This window comes from Montipora foliosa, chromosome 2, assembly GCF_036669935.1.
Source record: "Montipora foliosa isolate CH-2021 chromosome 2, ASM3666993v2, whole genome shotgun sequence".
In the NCBI taxonomy this organism is placed as follows: Eukaryota; Metazoa; Cnidaria; class Anthozoa; order Scleractinia; family Acroporidae; genus Montipora; species Montipora foliosa.
The window spans coordinates 61452303-61475283 of NC_090870.1; the positions used below are offsets into that span (position 1 = coordinate 61452303).

At 36.8% G+C, this 22981-nt stretch overlaps 1 protein-coding gene and 1 long non-coding RNA gene across 11 annotated transcripts in view; one reads left to right on the plus strand and one right to left on the minus strand.

Moving 5' to 3' along the window:
• The window catches only part of LOC137984583 (homeobox-like protein HDP1), a 19976-nt gene extending 10751 nt beyond the window's left edge, over nt 1–9225 (plus strand). For 8 of the 10 annotated variants that reach the window (XM_068831776.1, XM_068831769.1, XM_068831799.1 and 5 more), the window contains one exon: nt 4211–9225. In XM_068831776.1, coding sequence (XP_068687877.1) covers nt 5845–8163 — 2319 coding nt within the window. In that variant the 5' untranslated portion in view covers nt 4211–5844 and the 3' untranslated portion in view covers nt 8164–9225. Of the gene's footprint in view, nt 291–4210 lie in introns of those variants that run through there. The other 2 variants (XR_011119127.1, XM_068831810.1) reach the window with 2 other exon arrangements.
• Nucleotides 9226–10476: 1251 nt separating this feature from the next.
• Nucleotides 10477–22724, minus strand: LOC137991046 (uncharacterized). The gene is made up of 3 exons (XR_011121605.1): nt 22589–22724; nt 12894–13054; nt 10477–10859 (listed from the first exon to the last, which is right to left on the minus strand). It is a non-coding gene; the product is annotated as an uncharacterized lncRNA (long non-coding RNA).
• Between the last annotated feature and the right edge of the window lie 257 nt (nt 22725–22981).

Consider the following 22981-nt stretch of genomic DNA (forward strand, 5'->3'; position numbering starts at 1 on the left):
TTATCACATTGTCTTTGACATATGTTGCAACCCAATGACTTCCGCTCATATAAGCTGGTTCTAGATTGTAGATAAATAACGCCTGTTTATGGTTATGTGGAACATTTTCGTCTCTTGACAGTACATCATTGATTGGTATATTCAAATATTTACACCATTTTATTAGATCATGGTTGCTCAAAGGGGTGTTTTTGTGAAATTTTGGTTTCACAATATGTCTCCTATGATTGGAATGTTTCGAAAAGGCGAGTTTTTCCCTAACAGCAGTCCTTTTCCTTTTTTGGCCGAGGTTTTTTTTTTTTTTACCATTACCAGTCACATATGGCGGATAACTATAAAGTGGAGGGGTCATTCCCATTCTAGGTGCTCCTGTACCATTTTTAAACCAAGGTGGTATACCTATCCTCGGTGCTCCTTTTCCAGTCATCTTTTTAACAAGATCCAAAGCCAAAGGAATTCCAATGCTAGCTAACAGAGTGCCTAAAAATCCACCTGATTGTGTTTTGGACGGTTTTATACGAACACCTGAACCCGATTGAAGGGCATTTAATATATCCTGTTTTTGTTTCGTCGATAAAAGATGTTTATATTCTATCAGCTTATTAATTTTATCTTGGGGTATAAGGAAACCACCAGTCTGTTGACCGGATCCAATCAATTTTTTAGCTCCGGCTTCTGCTAAACCACCAAGAGCACTCAACCCAAGGGTTTTACCAATAGTTGGAAGAGCTCTCATTCCAAGTGACAATACGGTACTCAAAAGACTTCCACCAACTTGTTTCCTGATATTCGTCTTGGCGAGTTTTATATCCATTCCTTTGTTCAATTTGCGATTTTTTTGTAATCTTTTTTTTACCATTGCTGGAACATAAAGAGTGTCGTTTCCATTAAGAGAATCATTTGTTAGTCTTAGAACAATTGTTTCCCTTTTATGGTAAGCATTACTCAGATTCTTTTTTTGATTTTCTGAAAGTCTCACATTGATTTCAAAAAGTTCAGTCATTTACTGTATATAATATATGTTATATAAATTCATGGTTCACAAAACATATGTGAAAAATGTCCTATAGTTGGTGTTATCGACTTTTTTACACTATAACCAGTTCATTTCCGATCTTGTCAATTACGACTGTTTCTTCATATAAAACGATAGCATGTACGCTGAAAGCACTGTCGCCAGCACTATTAGCATTGAGTTTGTACCTAAAAATCAACTGTTTGCGATCTCTTGTCACTTTCTCTGCCTGATATGATAGATCGAAATAGATCAGTGGATAGAGAGAGTTATAATTCGCTAGGTTGAGTTGTGTGCCAGTGTTGTAATCATTTTTCCTCATTGCATAAGACATCAAATCGTTGAAGATTCTTACTTTGCTTTCAGAATCATATTCAGCTTCGGGATAAAAGACACCATTACCATATTGTAGACGACATGTTGTCAAATAACTACCATTTGCACGATCGGCATTTATATTAAATGTATCAAATTCATATGGATTTGCCGCCGAATTCCTTGTTTTAGCTCGTTGTAGGTATACAAAAATTGCTTTGACATTGTCAATACTAGAAGAAATCTGGAAGAATCCACTACCATTCCTCGGACTTGACATTTGATACATTTCTCTCAGATACGTCCATTTGTCCTGTTTCAAAAAAGAACCGACGAACTTGTCATACAGACTGTCCTTTGGAGTCAGTTTTGGAACCCATAGTAGAAATCTGTCAATGACAACCCTTCCATCATCAACTGCATCAAGTTTTTGAAGTAGTTCTCTATCATCCGGTAGCTTCAAAGTAAATTCAAGCTGCATTGGTACCAACATCTTACCCTCCAACTCTTCGAAAAAACTGTAACGATTGAGAGGTATGATTCTATTGACATCAGAATTCCCGGTTGTTAAAAGCCGTCTAGCCTCAAATCCTGCATTCTGATTGGCATTTGCTATCAAATGACTTGTATCTAAATACCAAAGACTGTTCTTTGCTACTGAGCGACTAAAATCGTCACTATATTCTAGCAGGTTTTTTACAAAAACAACCTTATGAAGATTGTCCGTGCCGTACACAATTTTACCAGCGCTTTTTATCATCATATGACCAATCAATGAATGAGATCCATTAATGACTGTTGTACGATCTGCACCATAAGCTGTACCGTCAGCCAGTTTTTGTACCTGAGACTGAACCTCGAAATAAGCATTGTACCAATCGTAAAAACTCGATCGATCATTGATTGTAAATGTATATCCATTTTTCTCCTGATGTTGACCATTGGCTGGGACTCTAATTACATCATCAAGTTGGAAACGCACCAACTCATTTCTTTGTAAAAATTCGCTTCTTCTAAAAGCCATTTATACTATTATATTATATAATTTTGCTATCATGTTATTTATTTGAAGACTCTACGCCTTCTTCCAGATCCTGATATCAATCTATTGAGGATCATATCAGTACTTTCATCTTTCTGTTTAATGGGTGAGGATGGAACAATTGCCCTTTGTGTTGTTGCTCCTTTTCTCAAATTTGCCAATTTTTTCATTATTAGGTCTCCTGACTTTTCTGCCGCCGCCTTACCGATTTTATCACCTGCATGGGAGACCCCCGATTCTAATGCCTTTTTTGCTATTGGCTTAGCAAATTTCTTGAAAACAGATGATGCCACACTCTTTAACGGTTTAAAAATATTATCAACGATAAGTCCAGACCCTTTGTGTTGAAAAACAAATCTACCAAGTTTTGGATGATAAAACCTCTTGAATTCATACGGTTTCATTTATACTTTTATGTTATATTATTCTATGCTTTTCAAAATCAGTGAAAAAGATGTATCCGCTCCATTTAGATCCAGTAATCTTTTTTTTCCATCGGTTATCCGGATTCTGATTGGTGAAATTGTAATTTTATTAACTGGATTAAATGTAACTCGTAGTGGTTCGAGGGTGAAGGAGTAACTTGGTTTCAGTACACTGGTTGAGAATGAATAAATGATGTCTGTTTCTTTGCCGTCTACAAGCGATTTGTTAATTAAATCACAATGAATATTGATTATTTCTGTGTCTTGACTGAGATTTGGCACTCTTGATCCAATATGCGTTCCACTTGCTAATATCTTTTTGTCAAAACCTATTAGGTCATTAAAATTACTCGCTCTTAAATCAAGTTGGTAATCATTGGCTAATATAATCGTGACCCTGAATGTTGTGTCATTAAATACAAGAGTTATCGGATACGTATCAACAGTTTTATCACCGGTTTTTTTACTGATTTTTGTCAGATTTTTTATGTATGTGTTGAAATCTGTATAATTCCACACACCGGCTGGAAGTGAAATGTTTTTAAAAGTTGAACCATTATCTGAGCTGTATTTAATCAATTGATTTTTGTATCCAGCATTAACATTGAACCAAGTGAATGACATGTTAATAACTCGATTCAGACCAATGACATATTGCTTGTTGTTGTCTAAAATTATAGGTCTGGTGAAATTTGTTGTAAAATCTTCTGGTTTATTATTCCCTTGATCTTTCACAGAATACGATGACAATACTATCTCACGTTGCATTATATAATAAAGTTACATTATATTTTGAAATATTGTTTGTACAATTTACCATATTGTGATTTGTTGATTGTCGACATTTTTAATAATGTGTCCAATATAGAAACACCCATATTTCCCATGTCAATGCTTGTATTACCAGTCAATATCTCACCAACAATTAAATCCAATTTTTTTATAAGTTCTTTCGGTTTGTTGAAAAATATAACATTACCACCTTTTTGTTTTTTCCTTTTTGTTTTTTGTTTCGATTTTATTTTGATAATGTTTTATGTATTCATTCAGAGTTCTCATAGCACGATCCACTCTTTTGTTTTCCTCTTGCCTATCAGCTTCCGTTATATTCCCACTTTTGTATTGCTTTGTAACGTTTCCTTTGTAGGCTTTCAATTGATTTCTTTTAAATTTAGCATCATTGACAATCTTATTGAGATATTTTTTGTTCTTTCGTTGAGTCATTTCTTTTTGATTCATCACCTTTTCAACAGAATCATAATTTTGAAGACCAAGATCACCTAATATCTCATCATCCATATCTTCTTCATCTATTCCATAATCGATATCATTGTCGTCATCATATTCTGGTGGTAATTCTGGTTCTTCAGGAAAGTACTTAGGATCAACATGAATCTCTTTTTTTCCTTCCAGAAGATCTTGTAAAGATTCTTCATATGTTGGCGGTTTTGGCACCAGTTGTTTTTCTTGCTGTGGTGAAACAGGTTGTTCAAATAATTCACCAAGATTCATATCTGGAACTTCATCCTCTATATCAATGCCGTAATCAGGAACTTCTTCTTTCTTCAGTGGCCGTTTTTTCCTTGGCAACCTTAAAACCTGATTACTATCAATAACATCATCTAATTTACTTGTAATTGGTTTAAATACTTTTGAAAATCCCTGTTGACTGGTCTGCTGATCAATATCATGCTTTTTAATTGCATTACGGACATAATTGATCTTGTCCCCTAAATCAGATTTACTCTTTGCGAGTTCTTTCCACTTAAGTAAACTCATTTATTGTTATATTGTTACGTTACATAAAAATGGAAATTATATATAAAAAATAGCGTTTTACACCGTGTTGAACACCATGTTGAACACCATGTTAAACACCATGTTATTTAAATAATATACCAATATAATATAAAAATGAAAATACCGAATTATGATACAGACGATAAAGTCACATCCAATTTCAAACAAATACATGATTTCATGCCTGATCGATGCTTCCGAATGCTGATTTGCGGACCTTCTGGTTCGGGAAAAACAAATACACTGATGCATATGATTTACAATTTATTGTACTTTGATAAAATATACCTTTATGCAAAAAACTTAGAGCAGTCAAAGTATCAGGATCTCATGGATGAGTTCGAACCAATGAGTGATGAAGCTGGTTATGATGTTATTGAAGCAAGCAATGATGAAATCATTCCTGTAAACGATCTTGGTAGTGGAAACCAGAAATTGGTAATATTTGACGATTTTGTATGTGATAGAAACCAAAAGCCATTAGTTGACTATTTTATTCAGGGGAGACATAAAAACTGCTGTGTCATATATTTGAGTCAAAGCTACTATAAGACACCAAAAGATATTAGATTAAACTGCTCACATTTTGCCATTTATGATTTCCCGAGTACTAATGAAAAAAGTCTCATATGTCGTGAAAACAATGTCTCAAAAAAATTATACGAGAAAGCAACTAGAGACCCTTTTGGTTTTATATATATTGACAAACCAAAGAAACAAGTAAAGACGAATTTCAATCGATTATATAACCCATGTATATATGAGCTACTCTAATGGCAAATTACCTGAAGAAACAACATTGCATGACAAAATTATTGAAACAGTAAAAGGATTACCCGATGTCGGTTTTCAACTTACTGATGATGGTGATTATGATATTCAAAATAAAAAATTGAGAAATGTAGCTTCACCGCAAACGAATGACGATGCAACCACCAAGAGTTATGTTGATTCAGAGGTTTCAAAGACATTAAAATTGGATAGAAGCAATGCAATGACTGGAGCCCTCAATATGGATAACAGACGTGTTGAAAATATAGCACCGGCAAGGCATGGCCAATCGGATGCTGTTTCAAGCCTGCATTTGCATACATATTACATGGATTTAAATGTCGACGATGGCAAAATCGAAGTCCAAAATCCTATTGACATGAAAAATCAAAAAATAACAAATACAGCCGAAGGAACAGACAACAATGATGTGGTTGTGAAAAAAACAAGTTCTTTTGTTGGACGGAACACAACCAATGTCTTCTAATTTGCAGATGGGAAATAACACTGTTGAAAATTTAGCAGATCCACGCACAAACAGCAAAGACGCCGTCAATATGAATTGGTTCACACGAAATTTTTTAAAGACTGGAAATACCGATTATGCTATTGACTGTCAATACAAAACTTTTTACAACACGAGACCTAACACATACGAAGATCAATTGACGACCCTCCAAGAGGTTCGAAGCAGATTTGTTGCAAAATCTGGTCAAACAATCGATATCAAAAATAAACGTATTGTTAATGTCGCAAATCCCGTGAATAAAACTGATGTTGTAAACAAGCAAGACCTTGAAACACATGTCAACAACATAGATTTGTCTGATTATGTGAAAAGAGATGGAAGCGTTTCTTTGACTGGTGATTTTGACTTTGGTGACAATAAAATTACAAAGGTTGGCAATGGTGCACAATCAACTGATTTAGTGAATAAAGGTTACATTGATACTGCACTAGCCGCCAAATCAAATGTCAATCAGGTTGTGTTACGAGATGGTACACAGGAGATGACTGGAGATCTCGACATGTCAAACAAAAAAATAAAGAATCTTGCTGATCCAACAGGTGTAAATGATGCCACAGGAAAAGGTTACGTTGACCGATTATTTTTGGATGGACTTCGATTAGACGGTTCAGCTAAAATGACAGGCAATTTGGATATGAACAATAAACAAATAATCAATGTCGCAAATCCCATTAGTGAAACTGATGTTGTGAATAAACGATATTTCGAAACACATGTTAACAACATAGATTTGTCTGATTATGTGAAAAGAGATGGAAGCGTTTCTTTGACTGGTGATTTTGACTTTGGTGACAATAAAATAACAAAAGTTAGTAACGGTTCAAATTCGACTGATGTTGTAAATAAAGGATACATTGATACTGCATTAGTCGCCAAACCAAATGTCAATCAGGTTTTATTACGAGATGGTTCACAAGATATGTCAGGCCATTTAAATATGTCGTTCAACAAAATAACTAATGTCGATCCTCCTACAGACGAAGGTGATGCAGCAATTAAAAAATATGTCGATGATGAAACAGGCAAAAAGCCAGATATAAATCAAGTCGTTTTACGAGACGGCAGTAATACAATGACTTCCAATCTAGACATGAACAATCAACGAATAATAAATCTCGGAAACGCCACACATAATCAAGATGCTATAACTTTGAAGCAAGTGAATGATGCTTTTTCAACTATAAGTACCGAAAATAACAAATATACAGACCAAAAAATAGCGGAGAGTCATATAAGCACACACGAAAACCGTAAAAACGTCTTAGCCTATGCAATGGATGATGGAGAATTTACAGAAGATTTCGGTATTCAGGATGTTAATTTAATCACCTATAATGACTCGCCTCATAAAACGAACAAGAAGGCATTTACTATGAAAGTTCAAAAAACTAATGACGGATCCAGTCTGTTCAAAGGAAGGTTTGATTTCAATTTGTTTAAAATGATACGTGATGATTTCAGTGACAATTATACAGTGTGTGTTGAAGTCTATTTCGAAAAAGATGGTAGACATGACACAGAGTTCAACAGATTCAACATACAATTTGAAAGACTGAACATGAACATCGACAATTACAACACAATAAGAATAAATTCCGATTACAAATATTTTAGCAGTATATTGAATTTGAGTCCTGATGGTACTTCTAAACAAATCCAAAGAAGGTTGTATGTTAATGTTCAATCTGTTTATGACAACCTTAGTCCTTGTCTGTTACCTTTATACGTTGTGATTTATGGCATCAAAGGTGAAGCAAAAAACGATCTCGATTTCACGATATATGATTACGAAAAAGCTTATGAGGTTGCGAATAATGAATTTCAATTGCATGTTCCTGTGAATGTGAACACACATCGAATAACAGGTTTACCATCACCTGTCAATGACACGGATGCAGTCAATCTGTCGTACCTTTTTAACACAAATCTTGTATCTTATTTATGGGGAGAAACATCAAGAGCTTCAGTTGCTACTGAATGTATTTTTACACTCATTGGAGGGTATGTAGCAATGCCAACAGATATGTACATCGCAGCTGTAACTTTGATTACTGCCAAATTATATCCCCTTTCAAGCAATCATAGGCTGACAATAGAAACAACAAATACATCTGTTCATAATCTCAATTTTTCTTCAAAAAGAAGCATCGCTGTAAACATTAACAGACTTTTCTCGAATATCCGAAAATTAAAAATTACATATTCAGGCACTGCAGACTCAAGAAAATTTCATTTCATAATTTCACATAAGTCTTTTGGTCGTTAAAATAATATGGCATTATACGTTGAAAAAACAATATTAGACCATCATACTGTCTTAATGCAAAGGTATAATATAACGTAAATATATATGCATATCAATTTATTGCTTGAATATGTGACATACAATTTTGAAAAAACAAAGGAAAAACATCCAAACATTGACGATAAAATATTAAAATCAGCACTTGTTTATAGATACCTGCATTTTTATCATCTCGAAAGAGATATATCTATAAATAAGATTCTTGAACTCAATAATGGTGAAATAGGTCTTCTTGGACTAGGTAGTGGCTGTCTAACATGGTTACTTGAAAAGATCTTCGGTTGGATTAATATATTAAATTCACATAGTGTATTACATGATGCTTCCGGGAGGTTTTATGGCCACCATAAGCTCGGTAGAGGTTACACTTATGCTATTTCAGAAAAATACACAACTAAACTGATTAAAAGATCACCTTTTTGTGGTCAAGTCAGTGGTATACTGTATTGTCTATGCAGGCGATTAACAATCTAAACTATAATTATGACTGACAAACGAAAAAAAATATTTGACTGGAATCATATTTCAGATTCACTGACTGAAGATCAGGTTGATGAACTAAAGAGCTATTATAAAACATATCACAGAAAATGCTGGGCTTTTAAGCAGGCTGTAAAACGGTTCAAAAGATTTAAATTGATAGGTAATAGTATTTCTGTTCTAACTGGAGCAGGTGGTTTGGTTTCGGCTGTGGTGACAGGAGGTATAGCTCTTGTAGCAATAAGCACTTGTGCTTTGTTAATCAAGTCTTACATGGATTTCCAATCACTGGATCTTAAAATACAAAATTGCACATACGCATACCAAAGTTATCAACATCTATTGAATTCAATAAAAGACATGTTGAAAAGCGGTGATTTTCAACCATCGTTTCACGCAGAATTAAAAAATGTAGATGATTTTGTAACTGATGTTTGTCCTAGTGTTGACAAATTCTACGCAAAATACAATGACAAATTCATTCCTTAACTATCACATTTATTTTATCGAATGATAATGCTCGGATGTCTTGCCAATATCGTTTATAACTTTCAAGTGTCTTTTTAGACTTTGATGTCTTGACCTTTTCATAAGGAAGATCAAGCATTTTAAATATTTGTTTCAAAATGAAATTTATGTTAATCATACGCTTTCTGTCTATATTCACAGATTTTACAACCTTACCAATTTCATCAAAAATCCTCATTATTTTGTCTTTGTTTTTAACTGTTATTTGAAAATTATTTTTCACAGCTATGTTATTCATTATGTTTTCTATATGATATTTTCTTTGGTAAACACTTTTATGATGAAATCTATGCTTATTTGAGTGAAAATCAACAAATTCTATAAGTGGTTTATAGCCATTAACTGTCCCACATTTTTTACAAACTAGCATATTGTTATCATTCACTATATCAGGTTGACTGCAGCATTGCTCAATTTCTTTCGTATGTTTCGAGATTTGCTTATTACAAAATGGACAAAATATTTCTTCAAAATGTGAAAGTTCTTCATGAAATTCTTTACAACTCATTATACTATTATCATTATACTATCATATGAAATATTATTTTAAAAACATATAGATTTTCAAAAATATGAGATCATAAATACGAGATCAATAATTGGTAGCCATTAAATGGAAAGTAGTATAGGAGTTGGGTTGGTATGAGAACATTTTTGCAAAAATGTGCTCGTACCCCCAACTCCTATACTACTGATACATATGAAAACTTAACTGTGTGATTACCAAAGCCCTTAGGACGCCCATTCAGTCTTTTTGGGCGAGATCCTCACTTTCGTTCTCTCGTCCATGAACAAATGAACAAACACGGCATAGCCCTTAACCTTGTGGGGACGTCGAACAACCGTAAATGCTGACCTCGACGGTGACCCTTTTATAGCGGTTTGGTGAACTCTGGGCTGGTGAAGCAAAGCCAGCCCGACGTCTAAACCAAAAAAAAACACTGGATGGGTAGTGGGCCAGCTTACCGTCAACTCTGACTAACTGAATAACGGGCCTTGTCGGCGGTTACAGGCCTGGCGTTTGAATAAGTGATAGTGGAGCTGATTTGATACTAACCATAGCTTTTGGAAGAGTAACTCTAACCAATCAGTTATGTGGATGTGAATTTGTTTACATGCAATCATCAAATGCTTGGCATTCAAAGTGCCTCGCCTGCGCGTAGCTGAAGATATTACCCGAAATAATAGATAAAGACTACACCAGATAAGAAGACTGTCTGCCGTGCAGGTTTATGGTGGTTCAAGCCAGTTTCAACAATTTCGAGAGACTGTTTCATTAGACGGATCAACTCGTCAACTTTATTCACACAAGGCAAAAATGACCTAACATTATTTAACCGAAGTGATTCATTTCAAACAGTAACAGTGAAAAGACGATATTACAGAAAGCATCCTTACAATAATGACCATCAACCCGTTTAGGCACAATCCTAACAAACAACAATAGAGAAAAGAACGACTGTTTATTCCGTTGGTGGCCCCAGCGCACGTGTTCATATTGGCATACATCTGTATAAATGTGTATTGTAGCGCGTCTCGCTGTACAAACAATAACAATCCACTCCGCAATCACAGTCGGTATACGTGTAATCAAATTTGCCTTTAGTATCCACCGCTCGGCAGATGTGAAGATCACAAGCTTTTGAACACTTGAAAAGAAACAAAAGAAAATCGTGTGAGACAAGAAAAAACGCTTGAAATTTACTCCAAGGGAGTCAGGCATAAGCACTCCGTTAGGAGTTTTAAAGTCAATAGCAGCCTGCTAAATTACTAAAAATTATACGCCCTTAACAAGATACATTCCTATAAAAAACTTTGATATCTTGGTAAATTATTTTTTGTCCCTAATCGTTTGGAAATGGTAAAATGTGGGGTTCAGTGATCTTTTATATTTCAACCTAAAAGTGCAAGGGTACTGATTTCTTTTAGTTGAAGCAATACGATGCTTATCTTGCTTTGCGCCCACTATCTCTACTGGAATGAATGAGTTTGAAGGGAACAGGTGAAATGTTATAAGCGATGTGATCATTGGTGAGGAGGTGTTTTAAGACTGTGGTAGGCTTGGAGACGTTGGCAGGCTTTGTCGACTGGTCTAAGGTGTTTGTTACAACGGTCTTTAAGCCGTCCTCTTTTCTCTCTCCAAGATATGTATTGTTTGCGACAACGACTGCATCATATAAATAACGTTTTTGGAACTACAGTCATGTAACGAATGATACGTTTTGTTTTTCTTGTAGAGTGGAATGTGTAAATAGTTTGTCCGTCAGCCATGTAGATGTCTGTAGACTAGCTGTTACCATGGTTGTCATTTGTCGAAAATTGTGTAGTTTGACGATAGTGATGTGAAAATGCTGAAGTGCGTGAAATAGATCGAACAGCTGGATGTATAATAACAAAGGAAACGTGTTCTGGCTTTTCGACTGCATCATAAGTGTCTGGGTGAAAGAGCTCCGTTTCGTGTCATGTTGTGTACAAGTCTTACTTCTTGTTTGAGGAAATACTGACTTTAACCACGCTTAGTTGATTGGTCCGGAGGGTGAACGGTCTCCTTGTCGGTGGAGCAAATCGGTGCAGCGAAATCTGAGTGCTAAGGTAAAGGAAATAGCACGTTTTGTCAGCTTTGTATTGGTGGCACAATGAATGTAACAACTTGATGTTTTCCAGTAGATTTGATGTACAAGTCACATAAGTTGTACATCTTTATTGAAAAATAATAATTCCTGCAGACAAACGTGGAAGAATAAATCAATCACAATGCTCGATTGCAAGAATTGTGATTGGTTGGTTCTTCCGCTTCTGCTTCCTACTTCGACAATCTAGTTTTCACTGGATCGTAAGTGACGGAATCATAAGCGGAGTCAGAAGAAAATGGTGACGTTGTGATTCTTTCGACTCCGATTCCGTCGAGTTTATGACTCCGCTTACGACTACGATCTTTGATTTTCACTTGGTCATAAGCGCTCTTACGACTCCGACTCCAACTCCGACTCCGTCGCTAGTGAAAAAAGAAAAGCAGTTTTTCTTGCATTATCCCAAATGAGGAAGTTTGCTGGGATAATGCGTTGCCGTCTGATACATGAATGTGTGTAATGGACTAGGGGTTTGCGAGGATGGCACACAAATTTGAGAACTGTGGGTCGTCCGGGTCTCCCAGTTTATTTAAACATGTCGGAGTTAACTAAAATTGGATTTTATCATTATAAAGCGTCTGGTGCCGTTGTCATTTGGTTGTGACTGAAGCTTGTCTTCAGTGGATACAATGACTTGTTTTTGGATGTCATCAATGATATAGATGTCGCGAAAGTTTTGTAGAATGTATCGTTATTAAACTGTTGTAAGCAGTTGTCAATGTACCAGTTTCCCTCCATAATGACTGTCCTGATCCTTCGATTACTGTCGCTTATCCTTTAAACCACTTCTATTAACTTACCACAATCTTACGTTTCCTCACTAACTTCACATTTGGAACTCGTTTATTCCCATGGAGATAATGTGCGCCAAAAGCAAGAGAAGCATACCTACTAAACAAAGGTAATACCCGCGAGTAGTAAGGTTTAAAAGAGAAATATTAAATATGTGTTTCTTCACCGTTCAAACACCCTTGCTCTTGTTCGTTTTTGAGAAACTTCAGAACATGCACATGAATACAGGAACTGAGTTTAAGGCTCTAAATTTTCACTAACCCATGAATCCGTGTATGAAGGCTGTTTCCACGTTGTCTTTGCAACCTGATTTGGAGAGCGTTTGAAGAAATGAAAAGTGTTTACGCTATTTTCTGATAGGAAAACCAGCGTAATAAGAAGGATCCATAACGGCCTTGAAGACATTTTAATAGAAAACAGCTCTGAAAGCAAAAAGCAACGCACAGGTCAAACTTAGTACTACTCGTTTGCTGAAATATGCACGTAACGTTATCTCAAAAACTTTTATCATGTAATATTTCCAATTTTTCCATAACTAATGGTGTCCATCCATCCAAGCTGAAGCATGCCAAAGTTATACCAATTTATAAGAGTGAGGACGAGACTGACCCTAATAATTACCTGCCTATCTCACTTCTTTCCGTTTTCACCAGAATGTTTGAAAAAGTAATGTATCGTAGATAAATTAATTAATCTTTTTTCCGGAAAAACATGAAGCTCTATACCATTCACTGAACGCGCACTAATTGACATAGTAAATCAGATCCAATCTAACTTTGAAAAGTAAATTTTCATGTGTTGCATCTTTATAGACTTAAAAAAGCCTGTTGATCATTATATTTTGATTGCAATAATTATTACATTATAGAATTAGAGTCATTTTCAATGATTGGTTTCACTTTTATCTTGCTGACCATGTTCAATTAACTCCAATTGGCTCAGCGACCTCTTCAAAAGTTACTACTTCCTGTGGACAGTGGTGTTTTTGAGGGCTCCCTAATAGTCCCTTTATTACTATTTCTTTTGTATGTTAATAACGATATTTACCGATCTTCTGCAAAAAACTAAATTGTTACTTATTCGCTGATAACACAAATCTTTTGTATGCTACCAATGCCATGAGCATCATGTCAATACTGAATTATGATTCACGAATGAGTAACTGGTAAAAAGTTAGTCTTAAATGCTAGGAAGTCTAACATCTATACCAAAAGAAGATTGACACTGAAATAAAGTTATTCATTTATTCATTCGAACATTTTTGTGTCGTTATCAAATATCTGAAGTTTAATTTGGTAATCAAAGTATTTAGTTCTTAAAAACTATCTGTGGACCGTATATGGAGCTATTGCATTGCTTTGAAAATAAGTACTGAATTGCGTTCAACGAAGGAGAACGCATTCTAATCGTGCCAATCTAGCGGGATGTCCCTCGGGTACCGACGTTGATGCCATACGATTTCAGCGTTTGGACGCCATCTTGTTCTGGCACAAATAACCTCAATCTTATGTGATATTGGTGCCCACGAGAAGTCAAGTCCTGTTAGATCGACGGGGTTAATACCCGGATGGGTGACCGTTTCCGGACAAGCTGGGGAGTCACACTGTTTGGCTATCCACCAATAAGAAAGACTACCGATATCCCACAAAAACTGATATTGCATTGTAATATATGTATCCCATAATAGTTTAATAAAATTATTAGCAACAAGATAACCGTCAAAATACTCATGGTGTGATACCTTCATTACTGAACAAATGCTAGAAAAGGGTACAAACCGATTCTTCCCAAAATATACAACTACTTTCAAATGAAACCACCTAACTAATCCTTGATCACTTCTAGTAAGCAATAATAATAATTATGACAGCGAACATCTGCGTCCTGTTCTGTACTTAAGCCTCATTCCCCTCCCAAGAGGCGCGGTGATTCTTTAGGTTAGCACCAAGAGTAAAGACCTCTGGCCTGTTCCGAAATACGCGCAGTCACTGTGGGGGTCTATTATGATAAGCATTGACAGCTATCTATTAATTGTTTCAAATTTCTGAGATTGCGCAGACGAGCCGGATGTTAGTGATTCGCGGACCTTCTGCTTCGGAACCAGCCAGAGGTCGTTATTCCGAAAGAATCACGGCCTCTGGGGGCGAGAATGTTTAGGCCTCTGCTTTCAATCCAGATCTATCCCTAGCCAACTAGAGTTATCAAAACTTGAACAGGTTCTTTTTTAATAATAAAGTATTATTATTTGTCTCACGATGTGGTCACTTGTGATGCAGATCGCGACGTTTCGACTGCATACTGCTAGTGTTCATCAGAAGATGAGGTCGACTGGTTACGCGTCACCTTTTAGGCAGGATGCTCCGCTCTGATTGGTTGGTTTTCAGCAACTGTGATTGGTGCATTTCGATCCTCGTTCTTTCGGTGTGTTGTACCTTTGGCGGTCCGCTGTCGTACGGTTCTCCTGTTGTTGCGTTTCTTGATCGTGGGCATCCATGCTTCCGGAATTTCTATTCCACTATCCCTGTCGATGTTGTTAGGGTGAAGTCTTATGTGAATCGCCTCTTTGACCCTGCGTGTCTACCAATGAGGATCACGATCAGTAAACTTTACTTCGTTCCAAAGCAGGTTGTGTCCGGTGTTGTTAGCGTGTTCTGAAACGGCGGAGGTCTGGGTACGGGCAAGTCGGATGTCTCGCTCATGTTCTTTGATTCTATCTTGCATAGGTTCCAGTCTCGCCGATGTAGACTTTACCTCATTCACAGGGCACCCTGTAAACCACGCCATCTTGTTTAGTTGGCTCGACAGCGTCTTTCGGTTGTACTAGATGTGATCTTAATATAGTCTTCGACTTGAAAACAGCGCCTATGCCTTGTTGCTGTAGGCAGCGACGAAGTTGTTCATACGAAGTTGCATACGAGCTTTTTTCAAGTCGGAGACTACATTCATGTTCAAAATTTAACCCTCATCGGGAGTCTCAATCAGAACTAGACGGTCCATGAATCGTACACTGGGTTGCCTGTGGTACGGCTTACACAAAAACAGAAGGCACTGAATTGGGTGGTTTTGAAATTCAGCGTGCCAGTTAATTTTTTCAAGTAAGGGGTCATTTAGACCATTTGAGGGGTCACCCAGATGTCGTGCCAGCAGAGGCCCTTTGGCTCACTCGTTCACACGTTTAATTATTTTGTAATGTTCTTTCCCATTTTGAGGTCTTTTAGTTTTTTAAGCTTTCGTAATTATTTCAGTTTAAAGGTTAAAAAACGTGCTCTTTGAGTAGAATTCACTCGTTTCTTCTTTAAATAAGTAGTCTGCAAAAAACCTAACTGTAAATTGCTCTGACGGACGTTTTCCTGCATGTCATGCATGTCATGCATGTCGTGTAGTTGCACTAAGCAAACATTTATTGCACACACTAAGGAAGGACTGAAGATGTTGTTTCCGCTTCATAATTCCTCTTCTTTTCAGTCTTATCTGATGCCAGGTGAAAACATTTTTTGGCTTTACGTTTGCACCAAAAAGACAAGACAAAATACAGACGAAGAAAAATATATATAAAGTTCTCTGAATCGGATTGTCATCCAAAGATTAATGACAATGGATCGTAAAAACACGAAAATGTCTGCAGTCTTTGACTTTTATAAATCAAGGGAAAATATGGAGGTATATCTATGACAAAATTCAATGATCATTATTTGAAATAAAATCGTCCAAATCATGAATGCATTAATCGAAAGCTGAATTCCAACAAGCCAATTCTGCAAATGGCCATCACAGAAAGAGGCATAACGCAGAGAGGCATAACGAGCCATAACGCAAAGAGGCATAACTTAAACAGGAAGAAAAAGTTCGATAGCGATTATATGTCCTTTCCCTTGAACAATCGATTGACGTTTTTTTAGAGCTTAAATTATTTCCGGAGTACGCAGCTAGTCTCCATTCTTCAAAGGGCCTCTGTGTTATGCCTCTGCGTTATGGCTATTTTGCGATATGCCTTTTGTGTTATTTTTTTCTGCACTATTCGTTTCTGCGTTATGCCTCTGCGTTATGGCTATTTGCGTTATGGCTGTTTGCATTATGGATATTTGCGTTATGCCTTTTTGCGTTATGCCTCTTTCCGTGATGGCCATTTGCTGAATCGGCTTGTTGCCATTCAGCTTTATGATTTGGAGGATTTTATTTCAAATACTAACCATTGAGTTTGTCATAGATATACCTCCATAGAAAGGTCATGATGTTCTGTCAAAAGGATAAAAATTGATCACGTGCTAGGCAACCATAAAGGTGCGCGTGATCACCTTTTGTCAACTGAATGAACTATGGGAAAGAATGTTAGTTGTTCGTCGTTTTCAGAGTAAAACAACGTACTTTTTAGCCAAGAAACTTCCGGTTTTGGTTTTTTAATTTCGTTGTCATATTTAACTGATTATTGACATTTCATCTGTCGGATCAGGAAGCGTTCTTTGTCGGGTTCCTGAGAAACGTATCTATTTTGACTTCAGGGTGAACTATTTACACAACCATGTGGTTGAGCAGACATGTAATTGAAAATCTAAACATCTATGAGATACAAAAACAGACTTGCGAATTATCGCAAATCACAATGCTGACAAGCACAAAAGCAAAAGAAATGGTTAATAAATATGAAGTTTTTTTACTATCTGAATGTTTTTGGGTTAGAGTAAAGCGATATAGTGTTGAAACATCTTCGTGATAACGGGGCTATGTCCGGCAAATGATGTAATTTCATGACACTCAAATTAAAATTCGCAAAAAGCATGAGTAATGTAAATAGTTTTCGCACTGGTAGAAAGTCGTAGCAATAAATTGGATTAACCAAAAGTTAAGGAAATATTGTTGGCTTCCCAAATAAGCTTTATTTTACACTATAATGACAAAACAGATATTTTTCTGAGGTTAAATACTTGGCTACCTATTAATCATTTGTCAGAGAGAAAAAATTCTTGTCTCCTCGCGTATTACATTTCAACGCACGTATGCGAATATTACACAACATGATGACTTCATCAAGGCCACCTTTTCCACTGAAAAATTTATTGAAATAAACAGCACATTTCCTATTAGAGGCAAGCACCCTTCTTATTTCAGTGCGTGAACCAATCGTGTCAAATTACCATACGCCACAAAATAAATTTCAGAACCAAAGCCTTTCCTGAAGAACCTTTTCCTTGAATAATGAAGCACAAAATAGACGACAAGCCTTCTTTCAGATAATTCTTGGCTGTGACATGTCCATGATTATTTTTTAACCTGAAGACTGTGCAGAGTTGAGTACAAATAAATACAAATAGCCAGACAACAGAGATCACAGATCCGATTAAGGTGTTCGATTTGTTTTCTGTCTTTGTTGAACCTATAAGTTACCAGAGAATTTTCCATTTGGTTTCAGTTTTGTTCATAACACCACACTTGGTAAAATACTAGAAATACAGCTCACTTCGATTACGGCTAAACGGGCGAAAAATTGTTGTCGAAGGCCATTACTCGTCGCTCTTAAGTTTCCAGATATTTATTTTTCACTGCCTGACTTGTTTATCCAATTGACGTTCCATTCTTGAGCTTCATAAAGGTATATTTTGTTTAAAGATCCACCAAAACACCATTTGTGTTTTAATGACTTCGACGCTATTGCAGGTTAATAAAAATTTCTACTGTGTCCACCAGAGACATCTACACATTTCCCCTATCCCCTAAAACCCATCAAAATACGCGCAGAAGATTCTGTGCAAAAAGACACCACTTAGTAGGAGAGTGACAGAAAGGACATCCCGACACGAGAAAAAATAGAAAAACGGAGATTCCGACTGGGTTTGGCAACCTAGTAATTATGGCTGTGACCTATCCAACTAACATCTGTCAAAAAAAATAATAACTCTGAAACATCCTGCATTTTTATTGTAACCCGATACATTTTTCATTTTCTTAATGATCAATTCCAAAAGCAGTTTGAATAGTTCGTCTCTTGAACGCGCAAACGGGAGATATTTAAAAGTTACGCATCACCCCTCCCCTCAAATTAGCTTACTTTTACCTTGTCATTTAAGATTACACTCTTCGTGGTATTATGCGCAAAATAAAACAAAAATATAATCAACACGTTCATACCTTGGGCTATACTGGTACACAAATTTCTCATACAGTACTGATTACATTTTTTCCGAAGGGTGAAGCGAGCGAGTAGCAACAATGTTGAAAACGTAACAGTACACGCTTACATAAATACCTTAAAATATCAAACTCACATATTTCAATGAAAACTCACTAGCTTCAAAATTCCAGATATTTCCCATATTATCGATCGGGTTGATATAGTCAATCGGTCATCGCAAGCTAGCATCCTAATATAAAAATCTTTATACGATGACATTTAACCTAATTAACACAGTATATCACAAATCAGTTGGAGGTGAATTCCTTACCAACCAAGCATTAAAGAGAACCAAGTCTCTTTTGTTGAAAGTCACTCCTCGCCGCGTACAGATGTTTCTTCGGAGTAGCTGAAATCCCGTCGGAGTTTGACCGAGGTCACTATTTTTTCGCTTTAAACACCACAAAAATTAATAATTTAATTTGCACATCTAAAAGGCGACGTCCCAATGGGCTGCATGACCGACCAATGGTAACAAATTGTTGTTATAAACCATAATCAAAAGTAAATCAATTTTAGCAAGATGATTATTTTTGTTTGTGATATTTGCTCGTGCGTTTCACAATTTGCTACACTTCTCAGTTATTGTCTTCTCCAAAACAACATCGTTTTTGACCAAAATTAAAATTTTGTTGTGGATCTCTTGACAATATGTTTTCACGGTGCACTTCTCTCGACAATATGTTTGCATCAAGAACTGTGTTGTCTATGGAGATGTGCAAGATCGACGGCCAGTTCCCACCGTGGCGTACACAGAGTGGAGTAACTGGTGTCCGGGGAGATTCCAGAGGGAACGAATCAGACTAAAGCAAAACTGAAGGCCAGCGAACACAGCACAACGTATAACACCTCTATTTCGATAAACAATAAGACACAGGAGCAGATCAAGGCCAACAGCCAGCTAGTCTTTAACACCGCCAAAGACAGACAGAAGCAGAATATTGAGAATGTTCAGGCAAGTTGTTACTTTTCTCATGGTTAGTAAATCCCTGCCACAGGAATTGTCTCCCAGGTCCAATCAGCATCTGACAACTTGACGCTTGACAAACGGACTCTGTTGGCAAACATTTTGAAGACATCCTACCAGAGCCCCTCGTCACATGAAGGAAAAGCAAGACGCCTTCAAATGCCTAAAGGAGGAGAGTCCATCGTGATTCTGACAGTAGACAAAGGACGCACCGAAGTAACTTGCTGGTCCAAGATTTCCACCCTCATCGAATAAAGGACCCTGCCAGCTCCTCAACCAATATCGTACAGACTGCTGACCCGAAATTTGTCCGAAAAAAGCTAACTTTGATGTATCAGATGCCATTTAAGACAAAACCAGTTCTTGACACAAACAGCCGCATATGACCGGGCGACTCCGCGGAAAATTGATAAGATGAATGTACGTTTAAGACCCGAATTTTGTCATGCGTCGACAACTTCACATATTATTTATTTACTTACTTTTGCCTTAGCTGGCACTAATTCAGTTAACTTCGTATTTTATCCATCATACACAGCAACATCTTCGGGAATTATTAAATCTGGGATCGGGATCAGGAAACGTTACAACTTAAATCTTCACTACCTGGATTGCGAAAACGACGATTGCAAAGTATCTGAACAATCAGCAGCTTCACAACCAGCGTGAAGAGGGAGGAGGCAAGAAATTCACACACACTGATCAGTTCCGGCTGGCATGTGAATCACAGTAAACTCAGTTAGCATTGTTTAGGGTAGCGGATGGCGCTCTTTATCGTTGGACTATGTAATGAACTATTTGGAGATCCTGTTAGATGGAGGAAGCTCATCTACGGACAGGTGTAAACCTAACAGAAGTCGGGTACCAAGGTATGAAGTAAAACGCGATATTATCAAGTGCCTCTACGAGTAGTTGCAGGGAAACCTCTTTTTTCCCTTTGCAACTGTTTAAGTCGCTCAGACTGAATGCATTGATCATTCTCGAAAAAGATTATTGATCGTGATTCTCGATGTTACAGACGAATAGTCAAAGTGGCGACCTCATCCTAACAACATCACGAGGGATGACGGAAAGCGCGAATGCCATACATGAACTGAGCATGAATGGCCCAGTGGACCGGCGCTCGGGGAATAACTCGCTGAAGCAGCGAGGGTCTAAATGCAATAATCACAGCCTGGCGGAGCATTCTGCTTCAGTAAAAAGTGACAAGTTACCAATCAACCCCATCTCCTGATAGATAAGCACTATATCTGCAGTCGTAACGTGGCAATCTCCACAGTAATTAAGTGAGTGACGAAGAAACGAAACGAAAATAGTTGATTATTATCGTAATTTACCACGATAACTGAGAATAACAACCTTTTTACACTTTTCCCGTCTCTTACGTTTTATTCACGCTTCATATCAAGGCCGTTTACACCATGCTGATTCCCGAAAATTTGGCACACATTTTTCCAAAGTTTTGACAAAGAGAACCTCATTGCATTGTATGCACAGTTGTCATATTTGGCCTCTATAATTTCGTTCCACGGTATATGAAGTCTTCAATAATTCACTCGTTTTAATTAAAGTCTCTTCGCTTTAAAATACTTTTCGTCAGATTCACTCTAATTCGCGGAAATAAAAATAAAACTGATGTCATTATCAGACGCCATTATTATAGCGATGTTGTCTTTTTAACCTTCGCTTGAAATCTGAACTACTGATTTTATTTAAAGCTGCTTATGTGCTGATAAATAGCTCTGATCTTTTTTTAACTTGTCTCGTCAAGGTTCCCAGGAAAAACGCCAATTTGTTTTCAAATCATAAAGACTGCTCATTGTCATTATCCTAGCCAGGGCTGATATTATGCACAATATCGACACTAAGGGAATAGGATCTATTTCAGTGATCTGTTGATGAATGGGTCCTAAAAGAGAATAGGAATTTTTCGAGTGGCCGAAGTTATACCGCTCAACAATATGTTCTATTCCGGCATAAGCAATTAAGTGCCCGGGTCTTCTGCAGTTTAGCATGCGTTTCTGACTGAGAAAACAAAGAGAGCTTGTCGAAGAATTTGTTCCACGGATGAAATAGCTTTTGCGGTGTGTAATTGAAAAACGATCATTTAATCCGTATGGACAGGATAATTCGATGAGTCGTCATTTTTCGGGGACAATATCGGCCAAAGTTCTTCCGTTTCGGTCATTAGGTTTGTCATTCACTTTTCCTCCAAGAGTTAACTGATGATAGTGATTTTCCGCAAATGAACAGCGTTTCGTGCTTTAAAATGGTGATTGTAGTCGAAACTAACGCAGTTGCATCTTGAAGGTGCTGTGTGTTCTCTGTGCTTTTTTAAATTTTGAATTGAAAAAATAGGCGAGTCAGCATGTCCTAATTTACAACTGTTTTGAACCTGTCATTCCATTCGTTATCAAAACTTTGCAACACTTGCGATAAGCCTGCTAAAGAGTGCAGGATAAAATAGTAATACCTGGTGTTTGTTCCAAAATACCTCTCCATTGACGAGTGATTACTCAAATATGACTGTTCCATCAACTGAACAATGAAACGTGAATACGTGGAGATACTAGTAAAAACAAGCGAAATTAATTGGAACTGTTCAGCGCACTTTCGTTTTTGCGTAATATTCCACTTAATTTCGGACAAGCAGACTTGAAAGAAGAGAAACAACGAAGCATTTAGAAAATCAGTTACGGATTATGCCAGCCTCGCGCCGAAACTTGTTGAAGTACTGAACGATTAATATCGTGTAGTGAAATTTGATTTGACGCAAAACTGAGGACAACAAGAGCAAAACATCTGTCATAAATGAAGTCTTACCTTCTAAAACTTCGATGAAATTTCAAAGTTAATAAGCCAACTGAAGGTATAGCTCGTGACCGTTCACCTGACATCTAAATTGTTAAATTTCCCTCGCTTTCTTATATCCTATCAGGCGCGAAAGCTGATTGGTAGATGCCAATCGTAACTTCTCTCGGTTTATCTCAGGTCACTTGTGATTTTCCAGGATACCTCACTCGTATCTTCACGAACAGACCTCGAGTACTTATTAGTGCTATGCGAGTGTTTTACTGAGAAAGGAAATAAAGATTGGTAATAATTTCTTGATGAAGCGAAAAAAATGTAAATTGTAAATTTTGGATTTTTGTAAATTTTGGATTTCGTTTCAAGGGGGCCGTTCTTTGGAATAATATTGAGGCGTCTTTAAAAATT